General features: G+C 43.4%; 1 protein-coding gene across 1 annotated transcript in view; it reads left to right on the top strand.

The window, feature by feature from the left end:
* Positions 1-1,511: 1,511 nt before the first annotated feature.
* Positions 1,512-27,530, top strand: part of LOC131889901 (muscle-specific protein 300 kDa-like) — a 49,256-nt gene continuing 23,237 nt past the window's right edge. Inside the window, exons 1-8 of the mRNA XM_059239123.1 lie at positions 1,512-3,907; positions 6,580-6,821; positions 7,113-7,205; positions 8,264-8,546; positions 8,893-9,092; positions 10,025-10,291; positions 10,381-10,719; positions 11,039-27,517. Of these exons, the coding sequence (XP_059095106.1) occupies positions 2,011-3,907; positions 6,580-6,821; positions 7,113-7,205; positions 8,264-8,546; positions 8,893-9,092; positions 10,025-10,291; positions 10,381-10,719; positions 11,039-27,517 (19,800 nt within the window). The 5' untranslated portion in view covers positions 1,512-2,010. The remainder of the gene's footprint in view (positions 3,908-6,579; positions 6,822-7,112; positions 7,206-8,263; positions 8,547-8,892; positions 9,093-10,024; positions 10,292-10,380; positions 10,720-11,038; positions 27,518-27,530) is intronic.

Below are 27,530 nucleotides of genomic sequence, written 5' to 3'. Positions count from 1 at the left end.
GGTGTTGGCAAAATCCGCTTGGATTGTTTTGATAATGCTCATCAATTTGGTCTGACTCAGAGACCCCTTGCCTTTTGCGAAATCGGTTTTGGAAACTTCTCGTAACTCGACAGCTGATTTGTCGGAATTCAGTGGATGCAACGTGGAAGCTGCGCCATATTGAAGCGTGCTTTCTTTGCAATGTTTTTATGGTAGACTAATAAAACGTCTACGAAAACAAACCTGAAATAGGCCAATTAGCTTAGAACTTCAAACTTGAGCAAAACAACGTCAAACAAGCTTCGTTTTCATGATATGCGTTTTCATAATATGGAAGGAGCAATGAAGAGAAGTATTTTTCCTGCTACCTCAGAGGCCTGTTTTTTTAAGCTCTTACCTCAGAGTTAGAAGCTTGAACGTTAAGCTGTATGAAAATACTCTGCCAAAAGTGTTGAACGGATGCCCATCCTGAATAACGTCAAAGCCTTGACTCAGGGGTTCGACCGTTTAAAAAACTCGCCTCTGGTAGGTAGGTCGTCTTTGCCTTTCTTAAAACAAATGGTAGAGAGTATGTCAATACCGCATGTTAACTGAACACAATGTAAATATTCTAAGAGCGAGTTAGAACTTTCAGATGCCCCTACTTCTCGGGCAAGTCTGAAAGCCATGATTATGGAGGAAGTCGACATTGGCAAACAAAAAGTGCTTTCATTGAGCCTCACTATCGTGATTTATGAGCAATTCGTCAAGTTGAACGTGGAATTTCCACCACAACACCCCCGCAACTTTTGCGAGAGAATCCGTGATTTCAGAAGATCTAACTCATACAGCGTACCCGTTTATGTGCAAGTGACTGGCACAAAATTGGGCAAAACAGCAGCACACGTGGTCCTACCAAAAATCTGACTTTGGAAGGCCATCTTATCTATCTAAAGACAAGCACACCATGAAACATACTTGCTCGTTTTCAATTGGCTTCAAAGAACAGGGTCTGCATTGCCAGGTTTTGTGACCAATGATTTGACATAGGACTAGCAGGAGAAGGTGCCAAAAACTGTGTGTGCATTGGGTTTAGAGTCTAAATCCTGGCCACAAGAGCACTCTCCATGTACTTGTTTTCCTATTGCCCCCTCTTGTTCTATTGTGGCTAGTCTGAGAATATTACATCACTACTCTCAATCATAAATATCATCGGCCGGACTTGGCTCTGCCCGGCTTTGAACGCTCAAAAGTGCACATTCCTTCATCCAAGTCCCGCCAAAAGAGTCTGGTGGTGGTTCATGGTTCAGTCAGGTTGTAAAATTTAAAATGTAGGATGGTGGATGGAGGATCTGTGTGGAGACCTCACCTTGGTCGGCTTGGGGCTCGTCTAGTCTCCAGTATGTAGATAGACAGAGAGAGGGAGAGCGCTCTCTCAAGCCACATATCCCACTACAGTACGTAGTACATAGGGTACTCCAGCTATTCATGTACATTTGATGGCTAACCTAAGCACGATGGGTTAGAAAAAAAAATCACATGTTCACATACATAGTTCCAAGCACTCGGGGCACGGCAAAAAGGCAGGGAAGGACGAAGTTGACCCTGCCCGGACTCTTCTTTAGAAGGTACCGCGTCCAAGTCCTCACGCTTTAGTTTGCATTCTAAAACTGAAGAAGACAGAGTTTAGGAAGCATTAATATTGTATATTTGTATTGTATCAATTGAATGATCAATCCAGGTAGACACAAGGCATGATAGATTAGGTGCGTTGCCTTTTACATTCTGTCAGACCACAACATTGTATTCTCAATTGTAGAACTTTTGTGTTCCACGAGGGAAGGACAGAGCCTTTGGGCAAGTGTATCAGTGGTGGACAATTTCTTTTTCAGAGAAGTGGTACAGTGTAAAGTGTTGTGCTTTCAGTGATTCAGTGAAGTGAGAATTGACTTTTACTGTCGGAACCAGTTGTTGGATCATGAGCCTTTGCGACTATCAGTCTGTCTCTTGTGAAGCTTTCGTTCGAAGCATTTAAAGCAGATCTCAAAAAGTATGGCCAGCCGAAGTCCCGGTAACGGTTCAACCGGAGGAGGGCACCCCGGTGATAACAATGACGAACAAGAAAAGAAGAAGGGGTCGATTGGACGATCGTTCTTCGCCAAACTGAGGCGAAGAAATAGTTCGAAAGATCGAAAATCCTTGGGGAGTAATCAAGGCAGTCGTCCGCAAACTCCGTCAACATCGCCTCAACCAGATGTTCGTTTGGAGAGAGCGTATTATGGAAAGAACTCCGACGCCAGGGACCGTTCCACGGAGGATCCAAGGCGACATACGATTCCCCGAGCAGCTATAGGTGGCAGTCCAATTCCACCTCCAGGTGATCATTCCGACTCTGAAGCTGACGAGTGGGATGCCTATGCCAAGAAGTCGTCCAGGAAAAAGTCAAAAGAGCGTGTTTTGGGTCGGAGGGCATCCCGAGAACGGGCCTTAGAACGTGAGATGAGGCGGGAACGATCACGTTCTCGGGAGAGGGTCACTCAAGTCAGTTCAATGGAAACCTCACGAACTGAGTCCCATGCTTCTGAAAGTAGCTCTGTGACAACTTCTCGTCAACAGTTCTTCAAAGTGGAGCAGCAAATGCAACTATCACAGTCGTACAAGGAGACCAGAGTGTCCTCTGTGACAGCTCGCAGAGTGGTCGGAGATGAATCTCAACTTCCACCAATTCCACCTCCGAGGAGCAAAGGAAAACATCATTATGAAGTTATCCAAGTCAAGGACGAGGCTGACGGCATTCGGACCAGCACTCCGAAAAAGTCTCCTTACCAATTTTGGCGGGAACATCAATCCCAAGAGCAGGTCGACGACAATGGCACTGTCCGTCGGACCTACGTTGAGACCTCAGGAGCAGTGAGTAATCAACAAGTTGTCATGAAGGAATCTCGGGTTATCAAACGGGAGCGTAACGTGTCTAGCTCATCACAACGCTCCACTGCCTCTTCCACAGCTGAGCCATTGTCCAAAGTGGCTGTCAGCTCAGTACCTAGCCCTCAGCAGGCTGAAAGGGTTTTTGTGGAGGACAATAGTCAGCCCAAAGAAGGTGGTCGTAAAGAGAAGAAATCGATCTCGGCAATGTTTTCTTCCTTTACCTCCTCCGCATCTTCCAAGAAGAAAACTGACAAGGTGGCACCTGAGTTGGAGCAGAAAATTTCGGCATCCTCTCCGATGAAGGCCCTTCCTTTGAATCCGGACTTCCAAACCCAAATGCAAGTGGGGGATAGTGGAGCCACTCCAATAACCCTATCTTCATCGGCCTCTACCAAGAATGTTGGGGAGGAAACGCTGCTCGGCACAGTGCTCCACCCCAAACCCCCTCAACCCCCTCGTCCATCGGCAAGGACCCCCTTTCAAGAATGGCGAACCTATCGGCAAGTTTCCCAATCTCGTGAAGGAGCATCTCCTGTCAGTCTGAACCCCGAACCTCGAAGAATCTCAGCTCCGGCCTACTCTCCTAGCCTCGTTCGCCCCGGTCTCCGGGCCCGGACCCCTGATCCGGACTATGACAATGTGTCAATGGCTAGTACAGGATCTCGCTCCTCTTGGGGTTTCCGTCAAGGATCAGATACATCTCACGAAGACATCCACAAGCTTGTGGGTCCTCAATACTACGCAGATCGGCAACGCAGTATTAGTTCCATGGGCATTCCGCGCTACCAACATCGTCCTCGAACCCCGTCTTCCATGTTATCCGCCAGTCCCAGACTGGAGAGACAAATCCGAGCCCCTTCCTCCGAAGCTCTTTCTGGGCGACCCAATTCGGCCTTGGCCAACCCAGAGAGTCAGGAGTGGTATGACAAATACCAATTGAAGGCGTTTCCTCACGATGCTGAATTTGGGGAACAAGAATATGCCAAACACAACTATGACACCCACATTAATCAAATCCGAGGTGAGACCATTTGGGTCCATTTGTTGCACATAATGCTTCTGTTGCCAATTGTCAGAGGAGTGGGCGGTTTGGCGCTTGTCTCCTGTCGTTTGATTAGCATGTAGTATTTTCATGACCAATTGAATTATGTGCAAAAATAAGTGGAAAATTGTGCTCCACTTGTTCCATTAAATCGGCTTCATTTAATATGACGCCACGAGCAAGGCATCTCAATTGAAAGCCATTTATCCCATTACCCCTTGTGAATCTTCTAGGGTGACTGGCCATATATTTTTTGACACCAAGATGAATAATAATTGCAAGATTGCGCTGCCGCATCAAACTATTGGGAATCTCCATCAAGTCCTCAAGTCCCTCACCATATAGAGATACTTAGATTGAATGTCCACGACGCTCGGGCAGGAATGCATTCACCCACTCTGTTGTGACGGAGATACTATGTAACCACCGATTCCATTTCTTAAAGCTAGATAGTTCCCCCATTCAGTTCTGCTCCAACGGCAAGTGCACTTTGCCGTGAAGGTCTGACAACTCATACTTATCTATGAGTAATGAGCATTTGTGGGCAGGGCCCTGCTACAAATGAATGAAGATCTGCCAGTCACCAAGCAGACTTAGAACGTTGAGGGACAAAACTCTCAGAATGGGTGCAAACTTGGATTTTTTTCCTTTCTTCTACTCGTGTCAAATATGATTACAAATGTCAAAAAATTTTAAAGAGGCCAGGAAATCTTCACCATCTACAGTTGTAGGATCATATTTTAGAGTCTACTTCTAACTCACATAAAATTTTATGACCCCGCAGGGCCAAAGTAAGATCAAATTTTTACAAGGCTTTGTGTTTCAACGACGATTGATATTTGAAAAAATGCTAACTCGAAGCTTTGCAAACGAACAATAAAAATGAATTTCTATTGAACTGGGCTATTTCGCAAAGACTAAGGTGCCTTATAAGCGACAGAATCATGACAATTGGTCTGTGGTTATATGGTGTTATTTCGTCAATTGATCTTAATGACTTTATCACCTCAAGCGAAGACAGACGGTACTTGGGAAGTACAAACTTTCATGCAAAGCACAACTGTTTCTACCACTTCCGTTGGTTACGAAGTTGTTAGTACTCGAAAAGTAAAAGCCACTTTTCAGACATTATCGGAGCCTTGGTCAATGACCCGAAAACTACAACAGTAAAATGTCGCATGGAAACTTTGCACCCCACCTTCCCTCTACTTGCCAATGGATTAGAATGTGCTCATTTTAATGTGGGTAATCTCTGCAAAACGGAAACTTGTTGATAAACGAATGGTACCAAACTGAGCAAACGTGTCGGTAAAATAAGGAAAAGTGGAATGTAGTCACTGGACAAAAAAGTGGAATCTCAAAAGATGGTCGCTCGCTCTGCAAGCAGAGAACAAAAAGGGTGTCCACAATTTGGTCAAGGTTGTTGCATCAAAAAAAATCGGAACGGAATATTGGGATATTAAGTTGTTTTCAGTTTTAAGGTTGGCGACCGTTTAATAAGGACCAAATTACCCTTGGTTAGGTTCTGAAAATTAGAAGAACTGCATATCATTTTGCATTACGATTGATCACACTCTGCTTTGTTTCCCCACCTCAATAGCTTGTAGGTATGTGCCAAAAGTTTCAAGTTCAAAAGGCAAACTATTAGAGAGTAGACTCAGTTATTCAAGTACGAGCTTAAATTGAGACAAAACGCTGGACGGACCAAACTAAAGGCACTTGTTTGCACAACCGCCACCGAAAGACAATTTGCAAATATTTCAATCCAGGTTTTGGTCGGATTCAGGCGAACCACTCATAGCCTTGAGCTCATAATCATTCTCATCAAAGTTACGCCAAACAAAAATAATTCGGACCTGTCTGCTGGTGATCGGCGAGCCGAAGCAGGAACTAATCCTAAATGAGACAATTGCACAAACCTGTATTGTAATGAGAGCTTTATTTCGTTACTCGGTCATGGCGACATTCTCAATCTAAGATTGAGAACAACGACAATGATCTTTCTTCCTTCGATGCACCAATTTCTGAGAACCGGTTCGTACGTCTATCCTGAGCTTCACCAAAACTGAAAAGATACTCTGAACAGATGGATACTTTGACTATCAATGTGTCGTTTTGTCTTGAAGTCACCTACTTTGTGACCGACTCCAAGAAGCTTCTTTGAAGTCTTAATCTTGAGCCTTGTCGAATGTTGTGCTTTTGGGGTCGATTTCCTTCGGAAGTTGGGGTTAGAGAATGCCTCCAAAATGCAAAGGCGTGTCCATGTTTTGCTCATTCTTGCCCAGAGTTTCGGTAGTGACCCCATCCCCATTTGTCAATTCGAAGACGTTATAACGGTCCAGAGATTCTACTAGAAACCTTGAAGCGCTCCTCTGAGAAACAGTACCTCGTAATCCTTTACATACATGAAGTCAATTGCTCAACAAACGCAAAAACGCCACTTTCATTGATGCAGCGCATCATTTTTATACTACTCTAAAAGGAGTGGGTGGTTTGTCAGTGGGAGAGAAAAATTGAACCTTGTCCAAAACAGATGGAAGTGTGCAAATTTGGGAAAGTTGTTTCCTCACCCGCGCCCTCCCATGCATTATATTCGATTATCGCTTCGGCTTCCATTTCGAATTTTTAAAAGTAACCCTTCTTCGTTTCAGATGAACAAGAACGCGTTCAAAAGAAAACGTTCGTCAACTGGATCAACTCCTACTTGGCCAAGCGAATCCCACCCATGAAAATTGAGGACCTCGCCGATGGCCTCAGAGACGGAACTCGCCTTTTGGCTTTGTTGGAGGTCTTGGGCGGGGAACGTTTGCCCATGGAAAAGGGGCGTGTCTTGAGAAGACCTCATTACCTTAGCAATGTGAATACTGCCCTCGAATATCTCCGATCCAAACGAGTAAGTAGATTGCACCAAGCAAACGATTGTGCAAATGCATGCTCTGATAGAGATGACTTCTCGATCGCTCGGGGATTCAGTAGGATAGTGCTAGCCAAAATGTTATCAAAAGGAAACCTTTCTTGAGCGTAAAATTGCGTCACGTGGGAGGACAGCAAATCCCTTCTGGCACATCTGCCAAACCAGCGAAAGGTGAATCAAAGGGAGTAAGATGAATCTGATGTAAAGGAGGAATTATGCTTGCTCACTTGTCCTCCTCTTCAAAAATCAACTTTTTCAACTCCATTTCAGATCAAGTTGGTGAATATCAATGCGGCGGATGTAGTGGATGGACGGCCAGCTGTGGTACTCGGTCTCATTTGGACCATCATCCTGTACTTCCAGGTATAAAAGAGCAAAGCCATAAATAGTATTGCAAAAAGAATCATGCCAAAATTGTAGCTAATTTTGTGCAACTGAATTTGTCTCAGTTACGCTGCCGTGATCCCAAAGTGGTAAGAGCTCTTTATGTTGACGTTAGACTAGAACCCGCCGAAGTTTGCATGACCATTTAATTCGTAGCATTTTCATCCGTGTTTCTGAGTCATTCCCACCGTACAGAATATGCTTGCACGACAACTCGACCTAGATTAGAACACGGCATTTACCTCCGAGTTGGACTTGGAAATGGTAATTATCTGTGCAAAGCTTTCAAGGATTTTTGTCCAAAACTATGTCGCCCCAGCCAAAATGACCAGGAATGGTGTGACAAGTTCCACCATTTGTTATCTTTGCCGTTTCACATTTACGATTGGGATAAGAATAAATTTGCAAAAATGAAATCATAACCGTATGTCAGGACTCTTTCGGAAATCAAGAGACAAAAACGAACGATTTTGATGAATTACTCATGTGTGGTTGAAAAAAATACCTACTATACTTCAAAATGCACTTGGTTAGTTAACACTATTTTTTTTGGAACCTTCTTTTGCTTTGTTACTTTACACATTGTGTATTATTGAGAATATCTAAAAGTGTATTTAGCGCATTTTTGGGAGATGGTTGTAGCGCATTTGGTTAACACGCGACCGAGCTAAACTCGGGTTCATGGGTTGGATCCCAAGTCTCCCCTCCTTTTCTAGTGGATCATCGCCTCGAATGGCGCTCCGTGAACCCAAAATGGGACAAGAATCAATACATCATGCCGCATTGTATACATTGTAGTATTGTAAAAAACCCGGACCCAATGAGGCATTCTCGCAATACAAGACTATTGAATGTATCATCAAAAGCCAAAACTGTTCGTTTTGGTGTCCTGATTTCAAAAAGTGCCCCAACAGACGATTTTGTTTCGGCAAATATCCGTTTATCCCAACCGCGTACACTTTGTCAACGTTATTACCACTATTTTTCATCTTGAAAATGTTGCGAATGTTTGACTGACCTGCTTCCTCATGTTCCAGATTGAAGAAAACACTCGAGTCCTGGAAACCCTTGGACAACGCTATGGCAGCCCAGCGGTGAAAGGCTACCAAACCGGTGAATCTGAAGACGATCGAAGCACTCCTGGCGGAGCTGGAAGGAAGCTCTCTGTACCAGAAAAATGGAAGTTGGGTGCCAAGAAAGCCCTTCTTCATTGGTGTCAAACCCAAATTGGACAGAAATTTGGCGTCTCCGTCAGCGATTTCGGCAAAAGCTGGCGGGATGGCAACGCATTCCTGGCTATTGTCAATAGCATTCAACCTGGTGAGTTTGGTACAGTTTCGGAGTGCTTGGATTAAATATCTTTGAAGGTCGTAAGGATCGGCGATAGTGGCTAGAGCGTCTTTGGTGGAGGATGTTTGTTTAAATTCTTTTTTTTCTGCTTCTCATGCATAGGTATCAGGATAACAACCCATGTCTACACAGGTAAAGGATCATAAACAAGAGTCAGGAAAGCCAACTGACCTGCTCCTATTGTTTTGTGTAGATAGACTACTCGTTGATAGTTTGCATTAGATAACTGCAGAGTTTTGTTTAGAAAACTACCTTCTTTTCTTGAAGGGCGACAAGGCCTTGTCTCATTTTCTACAATTTTCCGTCTTATTTCTAGGCGCCGTCGACATGGATTCCATGCAAAGAGAAAACAATCAAACTAGATTGGAAACCGCCTTTTATGTGGCTGAGGTGAAACTCGGGGTCACTCGGCTTTTAGACCCCGAGGACGTGGATGTCCCGAACCCGGATGAGAAATCCGTCATGACTTATGTGGCACAATTCCTACATAAATATCCCGAAGGATCCGTGACCAAGGTATGTACTGTAATCCATTTTACAACGCATGGCTAACCAATTTGGCCCCTGGAAACTGATTCACACAAGCATTTCTTGCCATGACGACTTTAATGCATGATCTTATTTTCATTCACCTGTCTTGTCCCTAAACTTTCCCTCCTATCATTCCCCAATCCCTAGAGGAGACCCTCCATACCAAGATTTGACCCCTTTCAAGCAGCTTTGGACGATATCAGGGGTCGGTTCCAAGAATCGTCGAGCGCGTCAGATTCGGAAGTCAGAGAGAAAGTTTCCATGAGGGCATTTTCCTCTTCAAGAAGACGTCGAAGTTCGTTGCAATCTCTAACATTTGCCTCTCCGCCAAGTACGAGGCGTCGGTCCTCATACATAACCCATGAGACGTCTGACTTTTCTACAAAAGTCCATAGTTGGCAACATAAGATAAACATCGAGACGGGATTGGCTCACGAGGTCAATTTAAAGAAGCAAAGACGCCAAAGACAGGCGGAGCTGCCTGCCAGCATTGTGAATGGAAATGATACCTTCCTGAGACACATCGATCACGGAGACTCTCCCGATGAAGACGCCACTTCCAGAGAAGTTATGGTATTGCGGAAACGCAACTCCCGTGAACGAAATGCCTCGGCTTCACGAACTCGACCCTTGAGTTCTTGCTTTGGGGTAAACACAAACACATATGACAGAATGAGATGTGCGAGATGATGATCGTGTCCAGATGCCTTTGCTCCCAATGAAATACCCAAGAATAATACGCTTTCTCCTCAATCTCTGTCAGCTCCGGACATCACGAACTACCAACCCCCCTACCCTCATTTCCAAACTAATATTATACGTTACGAGACTAACCCACTTAGGCGTATCCAATGTCCAGTGGATGAAACACGAGCTACGATTTCTTTCCGTACAAATCAAATAATTCGTTCTTCCAGGGTGCGGATCGTTTCGGCTCCTTGGAAAGTCAATACCAAGAGTTGAGGGCCTGGCTCACCACCAAGATCAGCTGGTTTGAGCAGACGCAAGTCACCAAAGGCCACCTGCCCAAGAACTATGAAGAATTCCAAAAGTTCAAGGCAGAGATGACAACGAAACAAGAGATCTATGATCGATTACGACAACTGAAATCAAACCGACAACTGGGCATCAGTCCAGAAGCTTGGAATGAGCTCGACAATAACTGGCAAAAAATGGAGACTCAGGTTTGTGAAACAGGAAACTATTCATTCTTTCCAGGAAAGCCCCAAGTGATTTGAAAATAGATTCAAAACCATATTTGACGTAATTACAGATGCGCCATTGGCAATGGCTCTTGGACACTTCCCTACCCGGAGAGTTTGGCAAAATCGGCGAATGGCTGAACCAGGGTGAAGGTCTTGTCAACTCTGACGATATTCCGGCCATTTTAAATGAAGAGGCTGCAGCGGTTCTGAACCAGAAAATAGAAGACCATAAAGCATTCTTTGCAGATCTGCCTTCGGTCAAAAAACAATTTGAGACGGCTGTGTCGTCGAGTCGTTATGTAGAGCAGATCCCTAAGGATCAGCTCCAATCTATGGCTCACCGACTTGGAAACATCGGCGCAAAGGCCGATGTCCGAGCAGTGAGACTCAAGTTTTTGGAACATAAGGTAGGCCAAGATAGTCAGGTGGTGCCATCGCTCTTGATGCGTGATACAATTGCTTACACTTATTCACTTTGGCAGGGGGAGGGGTCCGTTTGGGATTATCAAAGTTTACTTGGATCGATTGTTTCTTTTTGCATTTGTGGCTGCTTGGTCTTCATGTTCTGTCCTGTTCATTTCCAGTTTGTTCCAGGTACATTTTGTGCGGTCCTTCTTATCGGTCAGAGCAATATTCTGACTGAATAGATGGTCCCCCTTTGAGCCTTGAAATGGCTCTTAATGCCAACATCTACTTCCAGGATTAGTATTTCATTCTAATTTTTAGTGCTGCATTGTGGCCTTTCTCATGCTCACCGAGTCAAAGCTCAAGACCTGGACTATCAAGTACGGCCGTGAAGAGAGAGTCCAGCAGATCATGTCCCAGTATAAGACTTTTGTGTCCAAAAACAAGATCTTTCAAGAATTCCAAAAGGCTTTCATCGAATTCAAAGAAGTGAGTGAGGAGTACAAAAAAGATGGAGACGTTAACGCCGAAGAAAAACTTGAAATCAACCGATTCATTGACGACGTAGCTGAAAGGTGGAAAAACACGTCCACAGAGTTAAGATGCGTGCAGTCGCTTTTGGAAGAGGTCTTGACCTACTGGAAGCGTTGGAATGCCAACTACCAACCAGTCGAAGCTTACATCATAGATGCTTTTGAAGCTTTAAAGAAGGACGAAAGCGTCCAAGAAGATTTCTTCCACGACTTCGCTAATTGGAAGGAACGATATCTCTTGCTTGAAGATACCGTGGCCTTTCTAGTGGCCACAAGTGACGCCGCCGTTGGACAAGATCTCCGCGAGAGGTTCATAATCGTTTCCAATAACTGGGAGCAACTGTTCAAGCAAGCAGAGAGGTTCCTTCAGAGTGGAGATATTCATCGAAAGAAGAAGGTGTACCAAGAAAGCCTTGAGCAATTGGATCAATGGTTAAGAAAGGCTGAATCAATTCTTAGCACCACTCAACAAGTGGAGACCGGGAGCATCAAGCAGACCTTGGATATCCTTATGGAGCTACACTCCGAGGTGAGTGACATGGAAGAACTTTTCAAGTCTCTGTCTAAGAAATTTCAACAACTCGTTCCTGAATTGGAAAGTGAAGACATTGAAGACATGATGTTCATCTTGAAAAAAGAGAAAGAGAACTTGGTAATCATTCGTTCTATGATCCCTACGCGGATCCAATTGTTCCACCACCTTTTATCCCAAATTGAAGCCTTCGATAGCGGCGAAATTGAGGTGTTGCGATGGTGTGATGATGTGGATGGTCTGGTCAAGTCGGTTCAAGCTGTTGGTGAGCCAGAAGATCTCCAGATAGAACTGGCCAAGCACAAGCCTTTCTTGGCCAAAACTGTAAACATGCAGAGTTTGCTCCAAAGTAAAAATAATGTCTTTCAAGGCATTCTTAAGAACACTGAAGGAAAAGAAGGAATAGACACTTGCGACGTGAGTCGGCGAATGGACTACATCAATGGACGGTTTGAAGTTGCCCTACGAGCGGTTAAACAATTTGAGTCGAATATGACTAGCGGTATGCAGTTGTGGGATAAGTTTCTCGAGGCTCAGAAGTCCATTGTCAGTTGGCTCAAAGAGGCCAAGATTATGTTTAATGTCAAACATATCACCTCATCAGAAATCGTTCAAAAGCACAAGGACTTCTTCCATCCCCGTTGTGAAACCATTCTAAACAACTATCTTATCATGGCCCAGCAATTGGAACCATTCCTATCAGACTCAGATAAGACCAAAGTACGAGAAGATACAGGATCAATCAAAGCTGAATGGGACAGCATCCAAGCTTATGCCCCACATCATGCACTCAAGTGTGAATTCAGATTGTATGACGACCAATTGGGAAATTGCATTCGTGAGATCGAGAACAAGCTCCAAGATGAAAGCCATGCCTTCCAGAATAGTGAAAACATTCCACAGATTATTCAAGAGCATATCGATTTCTTTAGTAATTCCAACATAATCCAAGTGGCCGAGGGGAGCCTTGATAAAATGGAGAATGTGGTTAAGGCATTCAAAGCCATTGCTCCTGATGATAAGAACCTTGGTGAGATGCATCAAACCAGGCAAAAACAATGGGATGCAATCTACGAAAGAGTTCAATCAGTTCTCAAGCGATTGGAACAAATACCGGAACAGTGGAGGGAATACGAGAAGAAATTTAGCCAAATGGTCCGATGGATGGATACAGTTGACAATACGTTAGCAAAAGTATTCAAGAATGATTCCGATGCAGAGGTATTTGATGACGAAAAGGAGGCTTTCCAACAATTATGCTGTGATGTCGACAACCGTCGTGATGACATGAAATGGTTGGTTCAAAAGCTGGACTCACTCGTTAGCCAACGAGCAGATGATTCTGGATTGTCCGAACAGAAACGTCTGGAAGGTTTGATCACCCGATACAAAAGCATGATTCCCGTGATTGAACTCACCATGCAAAAGGTCGACATATATTCTAGGTGTTATGACTTCAAAAAAGAGGCCAAGGCAATCCACGGCTTATTGGGGGGCATCCAACAAAAGTCTTTGGAGGATAATTTCCCGAATACAGAAGAAGACGTCCAATTCTTATTGAATAGGGAAGAGGCCATCCTTCAACAGCTAGATGAACATAGAGGGCCAGTTTTGGGCCTACTTCAAAAGGGATTGGATCTCATGCGGGATCCAAACGCCCCTGACTTCTTAAAAGAAGAGGTCAAGGCCCTTGAGTCCATGTGGAATGATTGCTATTCCAGATGCGTGGAACGCAGGAAGAATTTCAAGGAGCAGTTGAAGGTGTGGCAAGAGTACAAGGAGAATAAGATTCACATGCTCAAGCTCATTGATGATTCTGAATTTGAACTCAAGAAAGTTGTCCCAAAGCACGATCACAAGGAAGTCAAGCTTCAATTGAGGGTCAAATTAGATTTGAAGGAGGAAATAACAAGAGCTACAGATGGCATTTTGGGCAAAATGAGGGAACTAGCCGATGCCTTGAGTGCAGCTGCTACTTCAGAGCAACAAAATCTTTTGTCTCAAGAAATGAACACCATGGAACTAAGGCTCAGGGATCTTCTGGAAGAATGCAATGAGAAAATTCAGCACCTGGGAGAATTAGATGTGAAATGGACAGAGTTCAACAAGAATCTGGGAGATCTGAAAGCTTGGGTTGGCAAGGCCAAAACTAAGTTGGACCAACTGACAAAATTGGACGTATCTCCAGAGGATAGGGTCAAGATGACACTCGAGCTTCAATCTGATGTCAAGGGCAAAATGAATCAATTACAAAAACTCGAAATCGATGCCAATAATCTCTTTGAAAACGTCCCTGACACAGACAAGGTTGTGGACCTTAAAGCCGAAGTGGAGACAGTCAAAAAAGATGTGGAGGCTCTAAACCTTAATGTAGATGAAAAGTCTGCTACTATTGCCAAAGATCTGGATCTTTGGAATGATTGTCAGAATGATCTGACAACCATCAAACCTTGGCTGGAAAAAGCTGAACTGAAGGTTACCATGGGCATGCCTCGCCATACCAATATTGATGATGCCATTAAAGAATTATCGGAACTGCAACTGTTTGAAGAAGAGATTCTCAAAAACGAAAAATTGTTAGCACAAGCTTCTGAAAAAGGATCAGACTTATCTTGCGGGCAAGGAATTTCGGATGACGTTGATGCATTAAAATCACGAATCCAGGCTGTGAAGGCCAATGTGTCCCAATGGATTCCAAAATTAAAAGATTTGGTGAAGATATGGAACAAATTTGATCACGAATATGACGAGATTGATGGGTGGGTGGGTGCCAAAAAGGCTGATATGAATGGAGATCAACATCTCCTAGCTTTATCATTGGAAGGCCTTACGGGCGAATTGGATCAGTTGAAAGCCTTGAATGACAAATTGACTCAAAAACAGATTGACCTCCTAAATATGTCCAAGGATTCTGATATGGTGGCAATGCACATGACTCAAGAGAGCGCCCAACAAGTAAAGCAAAAGGTCGGAGGCTTGAAAGGCGAACTGGCTCAGTTGTCGGACACGTCAAGAGCCAAATTATCCAAAATCATGCAAAATATTCAAAACATGCAAGAATTTCAGGACGAGGTGGCTGATGTTTGTGCTTGGATCAAGGATCTTCGTTGTAAAATTGTCGAACTAAACGAAGTTCCTTTCAATCTGATTGACTCAAGTCTTACCAAAGTCCATTCTTTGGCTCAAGAACACGCGGATTCTCAAATCAAATTAACCAAACTCAAGCCCGACTCAAGTAACCAAACGTTGACGGAGAACGTTAAAACAATGCAAGCCAATTATGAGGAACTAGGAGCTCTCTTAGAAAATAAAAAGAGGTCTCTTCAGCGTTGGTCCTCCTTTTGCACATGGCATTCAGAGTCTGATTCGACCTTGAACCATCTGGAGCAAACATTAGACAACGTCACCTCTTTAGATGGTCTAGAAATCGCCTTGGCCGAGTTGGAAAGCTTGGCTCAACAATGCCAAAGCCGGAAGAATGACGGAGCTAATGATGAAGAGATTGCTGCCAAGAGCAAGACTTATGTTATGCAGAATGGTAAACCCACCAGCGTGCTACTCCTGGTGGCCAATATCTTGCAAAGGATTGTTCACTTAAAGGATCTGATCGAAACCAAAGAAGATAAGCTTCATTCCTTGGAAGACAAGTGGGACAATTTCAAGGACGTGGAGCAACAACTGGCCGAGTGGCTTCAACAAGTGCTTCAAAAGGTTCAGAAAATCAATGTCCGTGACAGCACCATTGATTGTTTGAAAGCAGCTGCCACTGCCGTGGCTGATCTTGCCGATCAGTGTGATCAGAAAAGCTCTTTGAAAGTGGACTACGAGAGGCTGGGACGAGAGCTGGTCATGTCGGATCCTCAGCAAGTAGGAGTGGTCCAAGATGCATTGTCTGAGGCCACTTCGAAATGGGATAAAGTCACAAGCCTACTCAAGGAACAACAAGGCAAATCGCAATCCTTGATAGCCTTGTGGGAGCAAAGTCTAGGCCACCGAGAATCAGTCATGGCTCAGTTGGACGAGGCTCAAGATGCTCTAGGAACTTTGGAGCAAGCAACCATCAAGGGAAAAAAGGATGTAGCTGCCATGGTAGACAAGTGCAAGAATGGATTGGATACTTTGAAAAAGGTTAGGCATCCTTTCGAAATATACTACAAGAAACAAACCCAGCTTATTCAAGAGTTGCAAACCGTGCCAAGTTTTGACACATTGCCTTTGAAAACGGATATGCAGGATGTTCAAAAGAAATACGGATATTTGGGAAAGACTTTAAAAGTTAATCTGAATGCTCTTGAGTCCAAGATGGTGCTTTGGGCTCAGTGGGAGCAAATCTTAGATGACATAACCAATTGGATCCAAGATACTCATTGTTCCTTGGAATCTGCCTTGGAAAATAACGCTGACACTGAATCTACCAAGACAAAGCTGGTAAAATACGACAATGAACTCCCTCAGATGCTCAATCAGAAAACTAATATTGAAGCAAAGATGACGTCGCTATTGAGTGCCAATCAAGGCAAACCCATTGAAGGTTTAGACAAAACAATTGCTGACATCGGTGAAGGCTTTGACAAACTCAATGTGTTGCATATGTCACTGAAAGGAGCCCTAGAAGGCTTTGAGACAAAGTCCAAGGATATTCGAAACAAAATTAAGATCAACTTTGATGGCTTGGCCAAATTGAGAGAACAGGCCATGACATGCGAAGACTACACAGGAGCAGACGAAGAGATCCTTCAACGCCTTCTATTGGCAAACAAATTGCAAGATGAGGCTGATGCTTTTGAAAAAGGTTTGACGGATATTGAGACAGAAATCAAAGACATGAAAATCCAATTCAACAATGCCGATGTTACTTCTCTTTCAAAAGAGTTGGCAAGTCTGGCCAAACGGTACGATGCAACTGCCTCCCAAATATCAAAGGTGTCTAATGCTTTGCACAATGTTCTGGAGAAACATTACATCGAGAAAGTCCAATCAGAGATCAAAACCATTGGAGCCACCAAAGACAAACTTCTGTGGTGTAAACCTGACCAAAAAAGCGACAAGTTCAGCTTAGAAACCAAATTGGATTGTCTCAATGAGCTTGAGAAAACCTTGGAGGAAACTGGGGGTCCTTCTGCCACCCTCCAAAATGTTGCAAATCTTTTGCTCCAAGTAGCTGATGATGAAAAGGGCCATGAAGTAAAAGAAACCGTAAAATGTCTGGATCGCGATCGAAAAGAACTCCTAGATGAGATTGCCAAGTTAAAAATTGATATTTCGGAGTTTCTCCTGTCTTGGAGAAACGTCCAAGATCTCTCCGAAAAGCTTTCGGATTGGCTTAAGACTGCAGAGACTTTGTTCCGCGAGGAGATAGCGTGTCCAACGGAATTAGACACATGCAAAGATATCTCTGAGAAACTGGAAAAGCTAAAGCAGGAGCTTCATTCCAAAGACTCTTCATTAGATGATTTGAGCAAAGCCACAGATCTTCTGATGAGTAAAACCCCTGATGTGCGGTTGGAGCAACAAACCAACAAACTGCGAAATCGATATGAAACATTCAAAGTCTCTGTGGATACGCAGCTACAGAAACTGCAAGATTTGGCAGAAAATAAGGGGGCTCAAATTGACGCAATCAACGAGTATGAAAAATGGCTCCGGTTATCCAAAGCCAACCTCAAAGAGTTCGAGGGCTTAGCTGAGCTTGTGAACGAACCAGTGGCCCCCAACAAGCTAGAGGAATTGAGAGCCCTGATTGCTGAGAAAGGCACTGGACACAGCTTACTTGAAAAAGCCATTGCTACAGGTGAAAACTTGTTTGCATACATACCGTCCCAAGATCGCGAAAAGATTCGTTCTCATATTCGACAGATGAGGGATGGCTGGGAGAATCATATTGACTATATGGGCGGAATTCAGAAATCTGTGGAAGGAATTGCCTTGAAATGGGCTTCGTTTGATGACAACTTTGGCCAATTCCAAAAATGGTTGGATGCAATTACAGTCGCCTACTCAAAGCAATTGGATGGAGCTCAAGATAAACTTGCGGACAAGAAGAATCTTCTTCACCAAATGAAGTCATTGAAACTGGATGTAGATTCCCATGGAGACGTTTTGATTAAGCTTGACAGCCGAGCTCAGAGCCTGAACAATCCTGAGGTGGGCAAGAAAATGAAAGGCTTGCAAGGCTCTTTTCTAGACCTTAAAAGTAAGATCGACGATAGAACAAACAAGTTGGAGAAGAGCGTCAGGACTTTGGATGGGTTCAACTTGAAGCTAGAAAAGGTAAAGGATATCACAGATAGCCTTCAGAAGGACATTGATTTAGCCTCCTTAGCACCATTGGAAATGGACGAGGTTGATAAAGTGTTATCTCAAATGGACGATAATCTTCAAAAACTGGACCAAACTGACTCCATTGTGGCACAATTGGCAAAGGATTTGCCCTCTCTCAAAGCTAATATCTCAGACCAAGGCTTAACAGACTTGGAAGAGGACTTACACGCCGAAAAGGCCAAATTAGCCATGTTGAGACGAAAGACTTTGGCATTGAAACAAGAGCTTACCAAAGCAAATAAGACTTCATCCCATCTATCTCAACAAGCCAAGGAATTTGGTGAAATGCTCTCTGATTTGGAAAAACAGCTCAAGGATCACGTCCTCAAAGACTCAGCAGATGCCAAAAACTCTTATTTGGCCAAACTGAAGAAACTCCTTTCCGAGAGCCTTGCTAAGGAACCTGACTTGCAAGAGTTACTAAAATCAGCTGAAAGGTCCAGCCCGGACAATACGCTCCTATCCACCTTAAGTGAATTGAAAAATCGTTACTCTGTGCTGATGAAGAACTTGAGAGAGATGATGAATAAATATGAATCTTTCATTAAGGAACACAAATCCTTTGATGAACAACACTCAGGTTTCGTTGCGTGGATGAAAATGATGAATGAGGATTTGAAAAAAGTCAATGAAGTGGTTGGTGACTTGAGGGTGCTCCAAGAGCGCAAGAACTCTGTAGAAAACCTTGAGGACATAAGAACAAACGAGAGCGCCAAATTGGAATCTTTGATGGAATTAGGGGAACGTTTATACTCACATACATCTCCTCATGGAAAAGAGATTATCCGGAGGAAGTTGCAAGAGCTCCGAAGTCAATGGGAAAAGCTTACGGATGGATTACAAATTGCTCTGAATCGGTTGGAGTCATGTCTGAAACAGTTTGCCGACTTTTCAAGTCTGCAAGAACAACTAACGAAATGGTTGAAAGACATTGAAGTTGCAATGCACCAGCACACTGAGCTAAAGGCCTCTCTCGAGGAAAAGAAAGGTCAGCATCAAAGTCATTTGATTGTGCACCAGGAAATCACAACCCATAATTCCCTAGTAGATGCCGTTTGCAATAAAGCACAAGAGTTAGTCAATCAAACTCAGGACAAGTCCTTAAACATGTATATCTCTTCGATTAAAAATCTCTTTAAAAACATTGGGATCAAGTCCAATGACCTGATGGAAAAACTCCGAATTTGTGTTGCGGATCACACTCTCTACGCCGGGAATTTCAAGTCTTTCTCGGACTTTGTGAGCCAACAAAACAACTTATTGAGTCAGTGCGCTGATGTTAGTGGCGAGAGGGCAACTTTAGACCAAAAAACGTACCTTCTAAATGAGTTGAAGGAAAAACGTGACGAAGGCGATGCTAAACTGAAAGAGCTCCTGGAACTTAGTCAAGTTGTCTGTAAGAGCACTTCACCAAAAGGATGCCATCATATCAAACAACAGCTGCAAGAGCTTCAAGAGAGTTGGAACAACCACGTCGCCATGATGGATGATATTGAGATCAACTTTGAAAAGGCTCTTGGACAATGGAGGCAGTTCGAAGTAGACATTCAAACCCACAACGATTGGTTTAAAGTTTATGAAGGCATCTTCAAGAACCAGACATTGCTGAACACCAACGAAGAGAAGATGGACCAGTTGCGGTTGTTTGAGCAGAAACGGCATGACGTAATCCAGTATGAGAAGACTATTGACGATTTTGTCAATTCATCTCACATTCTCCTTCAGAACTCAAAAGCCGAAAGACTCAAGCCCACTATTACTCAAATCAGCAATAGGTATCAACTCCTTCATGTCCTCAGCAAAGAGGTTTGTGCTAAATGGCAAGGAATGGTCGAAGAACATCAAAACTTTGAGGAAAAATTGGAGGCTGCTCGTTCTTATCTGACCGAGATCAACAAAATGCTGGACAAAAGTGCACAGGAGTCGGATTGTGAGACAAAAAGTGAACTTATACAAAAGGTGATTGCCGAGAAAGAGGCTGTACCAATCAAAATCAATAATGTGGTTGGCTTTGGAGAAAGATTGTTCGCTGATACTGGAGCGCCAGGGCGTGAAGTCATTCGAAAGGATCTTAAGACGCTCAAAACCCAATGGGAAGACTTATTCCTCCAAGCTGAGGACATGCTGAAGAAACAGGACCTCCAAAATCAAGCCTGGATCGACTTTGAAGAGAGTATCAACCAAGCTAATGATTGGCTGAACTCTTTGACCCTTGGACTCCCAGAGCATTTGAATTGGCTGTCTATTCAGGAATCTAGAGCCAGGTTGATGAAGGCCAAGGCTGATTGCCAGGAGATTGCTTCTCAGAAGCGATTTATTGAGAAAGTCAACGAAAAAGGAGCAGCTGTTGTACAAAGTAGTGCCAATGTTCCTCCAGAAGAAGTTCAATCCATGGTAGAAAAAGTCAACTGGAAATATGCGGAAGTCTCTGAAGGTTTGAAGGGCAACGTGTCTGCCATGGAAGATATCATTGAGTGCATCCAACAATTTCAAGATGTTTACAAGAACCAGCAAGATTGGCAGAAGCAGATGTGGAACAAGCTTTCTCTCTACAATGACCTCATGGGCTACAAGCCAATGCTAGAATCAAGACGCATTGAAGTCCTGAGGCTCAAGGAAAACCTCGGAGAAGGTTCTCATAACATTGCCACACTCTCCAAGCACATTGCAGGCATTAATGAGGAGAAACTGCCCTCCAAAGCCAAAGACGTCCTCAACCAAGAACTTGAAAGAATCACATACGATTACAAAAAACTCTGCACCTCCATCACCGACGTCATAGATGGCCTAAATGACAAATTGAGCCAATGGGATGACTTTGAACAACAATATGACAAGATAGTTCTATGGTTAAGCGAGATGGAAAACATTCTAAAAGGCTTTGCACACAAAGCCAGTGTGGACGAGAAAATCACGAATTTGAAGAAATACAAGGAATACCAACAAACAATTGAGTCGTGGAACGTTCCCATACAAGACTTTGTGAGCTTGGCTGATCAATTGGAGCAATCTTGCATCTTCAGCAGCATGGAATCATCTTACCACGACAAGAACTCGGACGAAGGCTCCACCATTTCTCAACTAAGCAATGAATCTCGAATTGCGATGAACGTGCAACACGTTACCTCTAGATATAACGGGATCAACAACACAGTTCGAGAGATTCTGAAGAAGTGCCAATTAGCTGTGAACCTTCATGAGCAATTCCAAGACTCGTTCAAGACTTTCACACTTACTTTGGCTGATATTGAGTCGAAATTGAACGACCAAATAAAACCAGTTGAAAGTCGGGATGAACTATTGAATATTCTGTCGTTTGCGGAGACAATTTTGGCAGAGAAGCATCTCACTTCGCAAGAGCTGAATTCTGTTCTAGAAAAAGGCCAAAAGGCCAGTAATTACACCTCTCTAAAAGGCAAGGAAGATATCAACGGAGAGCTCAATGATCTTCAAAGTCTATTTGCCTCTCTTTACGAGAAGGCTTCCAAGTTTGAACGCGACCTTCAAAGCAAGTTATCAAAATGGAACAACTATAACGACACCCAAACCAATTTGAATCAGTCAATGGAAGTGTTCGATCAATCTCTCAAGAGAGATATGGTCTTGAAGTCTACCCTTGATGAGAAGAAATGTCAATTGATTGTGTACCGAAATATGTTCATGGAGATCAAGTCTCTCCAGCCGACCCTTGACGATCTACTCGAGAAGGCTGAGAACCTTCCCGAGAAGTCCACCAAAGTGTCCCAAGACAAAGACTACTTGCTGAAGAAGTTTAACCAAGTCCGAGATAAGGCCCAAAACTATGTGGAGGAATACGAAGTCATTGTAGCCAATCATCAGCAATACACAAAGGCCGTAATTGATGCAAGTGAATGGTTTGTGGCCACAAACAATACAGTAGAAATGCTTGGCGATCCCAATTTGGACCGTCTTAGCCTTCACGCTAATTTAGAACGTCTCAAAAATCTTCAACTGACCTTGCCAGAGGAAGAGTTTCGGATCCAGGATATTCAAATCGTTGGGGAAAAGGTAGTTCCTGGCACAAGTGCTGAAGGTCAAGTGAATGTACGCGCCCAATTAGACTCGTCAACCCAAGAATGGCAAGCCCTACTGTCTTATGTTAGGTCAACCATTCAGGCAATTGAACAAAAAATACAGCAATGGATTGAGTTCGAGCATGTTCGGGAAGAGTGCATGAGTTGGTTGAAGAAAACTGATACTCTCTTGCACACCTTTGACCTCAAGGCAAACCTTTCCGACAAAAAAGATCAATTGACGAGATTAGTCAACCTTCAAGGAGAGATTCGTGCAAAGGAGCTGGAGATTGACGAAATCACGGATAAAAGTCAACAATTGTGCAAGGGCATTCAAGGTTTGCGAACTTCCAACGTGTCTGATTTGACGGTCAAATTCCAACACATATCTTCCAAGGTCCACGATCTGATCCAAAAATGGCAGACTTATGTGAAAACTCACATCGATTACGACCTATCGCTCAAGCAATCAATGGATTGGCTCTACAACCTTCAATCCAAATTGGAGAATCTCTCGCAGTCAAACTTTGTTAACCAACGAGAGCTTGATCATGGAGTGGCAACATTGAATGAGCTTCTCATGTCCAAAGATGCTGGATACACCAAGGTTCAAAAGACCATTGAGGTTGCTCAATCTGTTCTGGCTAATACCTTGCCTGTGGGCCACGAATCCATCAAAAATGATATCCAAGCTCTACAGACAAAGTGGACTGATCTGTCGACTTGCATATCCAATCTGCAAGTGAAAATTGAGGAGACAAACAAGAAACTGGCTGGCTTTGATAGTGACTTGAATGAAATCAAACGTAATATAGATTTCATTCAGAACAAGTTCAATGAAACGGAGAGCCAATCTCAATTGGGCGAAAGAATTTCCGTTTTTGTTGACAAATACAAAGGACTGCAAGAAAAATTGAAGTGTGAAAAAATCGAAATTGATCACATGAAAATCCGCAATATCCATTCAAACCAAAATCTGGAGAAAGTGCAGTTGATTTTGGAGCAATATGAGAAACTTCAAAGTGGTTTGGCGAATAAGGTTATTGAATTGGACAAGAAACAGAAAGATATGAAGGCGTTCAAGATTGTTCAAGAAAACCTCAAGCAATACATACAGAGGTGTCGAGATAAATTGACAACCATGCGGCAAAGATCGCCAAATGACAAGAACTATGTTGAAGCTGTCGTCCAAGCTTTAGATCATCTACTGAATAAGGAGGCTCAAGGCCAAATCCTTTTAGAACAACTTCAACAATGTGGAGATGTTGTTCAGCAAAATTTCCCCGATGGAGTTGAATCAGTCAAATCGGATATTGATTCTTCAAAGGCCAATTTTGAGAAACTTTTTGGGGAGATCAACAACCACAAAAGTGAAATGAGCAAGGTTATGGAAGTGTTCCAAGAATTCAAGGATGAAACTGAACGCCTTTCAGACTGGATGCAACAATCTGAGATCAATATCAAGGCAGCAAAGACGTGTCTACTTTCCTCAATGGAGGAAAAAGAAAAGGCCGTCAAAGACATGAATGATCTTCACCGACGCATCTCCAAAGGCAAGGAAGAATTTGCAAAGTATAAATCAATGATGGAGAAGATGAGAGGGACCTGCCTTGAAATCAATGTCATGACTCAGTATCATGAGACCTTTTCAAAATATCAGTGCCTTGTAACTTTTGCCACCGATGTGCTGAACAGGATTAACGAAATATACGACCACCATCATGACTTTGACGCCAATGTTAACGCAGCTCGGGGATGGATTGAAAAGGCCATGGATATTGTTCGAAAGAACGTCTCCACTGAAGGTAGATCTAAGGGCGACATGCATACTCAACTGGACAACCTTCGAAGACTCATCCAATCTCAGGAAGAAGACCAGACTTATGTTCACGGTGCCATGGACTTTGGGGAGAAGGCCATCCGGAATACTCGCTCTGATGGTCGGGAACGGATTTCCCAAACGCTAAAAGATCTACAAAATGAATGGGACAGGGTGGTGCGGAAGGTATCGGCCGCCAAAGTGGCTGTTGAGACAGATCTACTCCAATGGAGTGATACTCAAAACTCGGTGCATAAGCTCCAAGAATGGATCACGGACAGAGAGCAACGTCTCAAGAAAGCTTCTGAAACGAAACATGTAATGCTCACTCGACGAAGTAAGTTGGGGATCTCTACCTTGAGTGTTAGCGAACGAACTGCTGCTCTGAGACAGACCAACAACATTCTTCAAGATATCCAGGCTTTTGAGCCCATGATTCAAAGTGTTACTTCAACGGCCAATGCTGTGGATACTCCTGTGCAAGAGATATCAGACAAGTACAAGAACTTATCCCAACAAGCACAAAATCTGTATGATAAGGAAAAGGAAATGGTTCAAAAGCATGAATCCTTCATGCAGACTGGACATGATTTTATGAACTGGCTAAAGAGCGCTCAAGACAAATTGTCCCAATGCTCCGAGACCAATGGAGACAAAGAATTGCTCACAAGTAAACTAACGCAATTGAGAATTCTGGAGAACGATGTGTCAAATGGAGAAAAGCTCCTTGAGGAGGCGCTTCGTTGTGCTGCTGAGACCTGCTCAGTGGCCTTGGATGATGACCGTGACATTGTGGAGGAAGAAGTTGCTTTCCTTCAGGATGAGTTTGATCAATTCTCAGAACATATGGCCAAAGTGAAAGTCTCATTGGAAACTGGAATTGTGGGTTGGACTGAATATCTGGAGATGCAAGGTCTAGCTCAAGAGTTTCTGTCTAATTCAGAGAAGAAAATCAAAACCTTTGGCGAGCTCCAGCCCACGCTTCATGACAAAAGACGTCTCTTGGAAGAGTTCCAAGTGGAACTTCAAACTATTTTCGATTGGCAAGCCGACTTTGACAAGTTGAATCAGACCGGCCAGAAATTGATAGAGAGCTGCGCCGACTCCAGGGTATCAAATACCATCACTCAAATTGGCACACGTTATCATGCCCTCTTATCCCTAGCCAAAGACAACATGAGAAGGTTGGAGGTTTACTACCAAGAACATCATCAACATGCATCTATGATTCAAGATTGTGAGAACTTCATGGATCAAATGAAGGAGTCTCTCGAGTTCTGCCGAAGTATGGATGGTAGGACATCAGACCGTTTGGCCAAGCTCAAGGAGATCAAACAAGGCCTTGAACAAGGGCAAAAGAAACTCAGGTACGTTCTAGAGCTCAAGGACAGAGTGGTGCTTAATACTGAACCAAGTGGTGCCCAAAAAATTGAGAAAGAAACTGTTGAGCTTAAAGCTAACTTTGAGGAGCTAGTTCGCAACATTACTGACTTGAAGGGTGAGCTCAACCAGCAAAATGAGACATTGGAAGACTTATCCAAGGCCAGCAACCTAATCATGGAGCATCTTGAGGACCTCGAAACAAAGATCTTGGGGCAGGAAGGCTACTTGAACGATCTGGGAGAAAAACGAGCTAATTTGGAGTTTTTGAAAAGCATCGCCCATGAGCTCAATTCTCATAGACCAATTGTGAAAAAACTCCAAGATCAGGTACAAGAATCCTCATCCCAAGAGAGTCAGAGCTTCATGAACACCATCAGTCACTTTGAGGAGCTAGCCAAAACATTAAATGAGAATATGATTAAAAGTGCACAAGCTGTAAAATTGCACGAAGCTTACCAAGAGTGTTACTTCAAGGCCTTGGATTGGATCAAGACCACAAAACTGGCTCTTGATCAGAACGGAGACTCATTAGGAGACAAAGACACAGCCATGAGAAAACACGAGGCCTTACAAACTATTCTTGCCTCCCTTCCCAAGGGTGAAGATCTGATCGAGGAGGTTTCCAAACTAAGTGTGCCAGTTCTCGATACAACGGGTAATGATGGGCGTGATCTCATCAAGGACGAGATACTTAAATTGCGGTACGAATGGGAGCAGACCAGAAATCAAACCAATCAAGGCCAAAAGACCAATGAAAAATGTGTTCTTGCTTGGAATGCGTTTGAAACCTCTTTGGAAAAAGTGTCCGAATGGCTCAAAGCCTTTGCAACCAAAGTCCAAAAAGAGCTTGATCATGGGGCAAAGACAGATGACGATCTACAGCGAAGACGGAATCTTTTGATTGAGGCTGGAAAAGAAAAATACGACATTGAGACGTTGAACGAGAATTGTGAATTACTCATGGAATACTCCGCGTGCAGCCACGTTCGAGATCTCACTGTTAATGCCCAAGCAAAATACACAAACCTTTACACGACTCTCCAAGGGTTGGTTAATAAAACTGAGAAGACAGTCACCGACAATTCACATTTCTACAAGGCCAAAGAGGAACTAACTCAATGGCTAGATCGTGCAGAGAGTATTATTGAGGACTCAGTCAAGTTTGAAGGAACGAATGAGACATTTGCTGGTGGTTTAAATCATCTTCGCAATCTTTCCGGAGAGATGACAGAGGGCCAGCACCTTTTGAATTGTCTTACAGAGTCCTTTGGTCAAATCTTGGAATCTTGTACAGAGGGCAAGATTACTGATATGAGAAAGTCAATGCAAGACCTAAAGACGCGATTCAACCAACTTTCAATGGCGATTGGAGAAGCATCATCAAAGCTTGTATCCTTCCAACGCAAACTAGAAAACAGCAGCAACGTTGCCGATTCAGTTGAGAGACTTTTGCATTCGTTAAACTTGCCCAATGAGCTTCATTGCCAAGACATAAGTGAAATGAAGGCAATCAAAAGCAAATTATCGGCATTCATCAATGAGATTTCCGAGCACCATACCAACTTGAAGCAAGCTAGTTTGGAGATGAAGGAACTTCCAGTCATTGAATTAAGTCAGGCTGTAACAGAGCGTCTCCAAAGTATGATTCAAAGGCTGGAAAACACTAATGAAAACCTGAATGCGAAGGTTAATGTTCTTGACAAGGACATTTTGGCCACTTCTTCATATCAACAGTCGGTTCAAGAGGTTGAGAAGTGGCTTCTTCAAATGTCTTTCCAATTGATGGGCCACAATTCGCTTTACATCTCATCCAAGAGCCAGACTGAGAAACAGCTTCAAGACCATGAAAAACTTATGAATGACATCAAACACTATCAGGAAACTTTGAATTCTGTCCGTGACGTTGGCATGTCCAAGGTTCCTCCTGGCACACCTAACAAAACCTCCGAAGTGGAAAAAGTGCACCGGAATTTCCAAGAGAGTTATAACTCTTTACTCCAAACTGGGACACAGATCAAAAATCGCTTGCTGGACTCTCTGGCCAAGTTCCAAGAATATGAAGATGTACTTATGAACATCTTGAAGAACTTGAACTCTCTTGAGCCTGAGGTAGCCAACCTTATGGATACTTCCAATGACAATTTCGACGACACAAAGGTTCAGTATGATAAACTAAAAGTAAGGGTAGAGA

Source organism: Tigriopus californicus, chromosome 11, assembly GCF_007210705.1.
Source record: "Tigriopus californicus strain San Diego chromosome 11, Tcal_SD_v2.1, whole genome shotgun sequence".
Classification (NCBI taxonomy): Eukaryota; Metazoa; Arthropoda; class Copepoda; order Harpacticoida; family Harpacticidae; genus Tigriopus; species Tigriopus californicus.
This window is presented reverse-complemented; position numbering and strand designations above follow the sequence as displayed.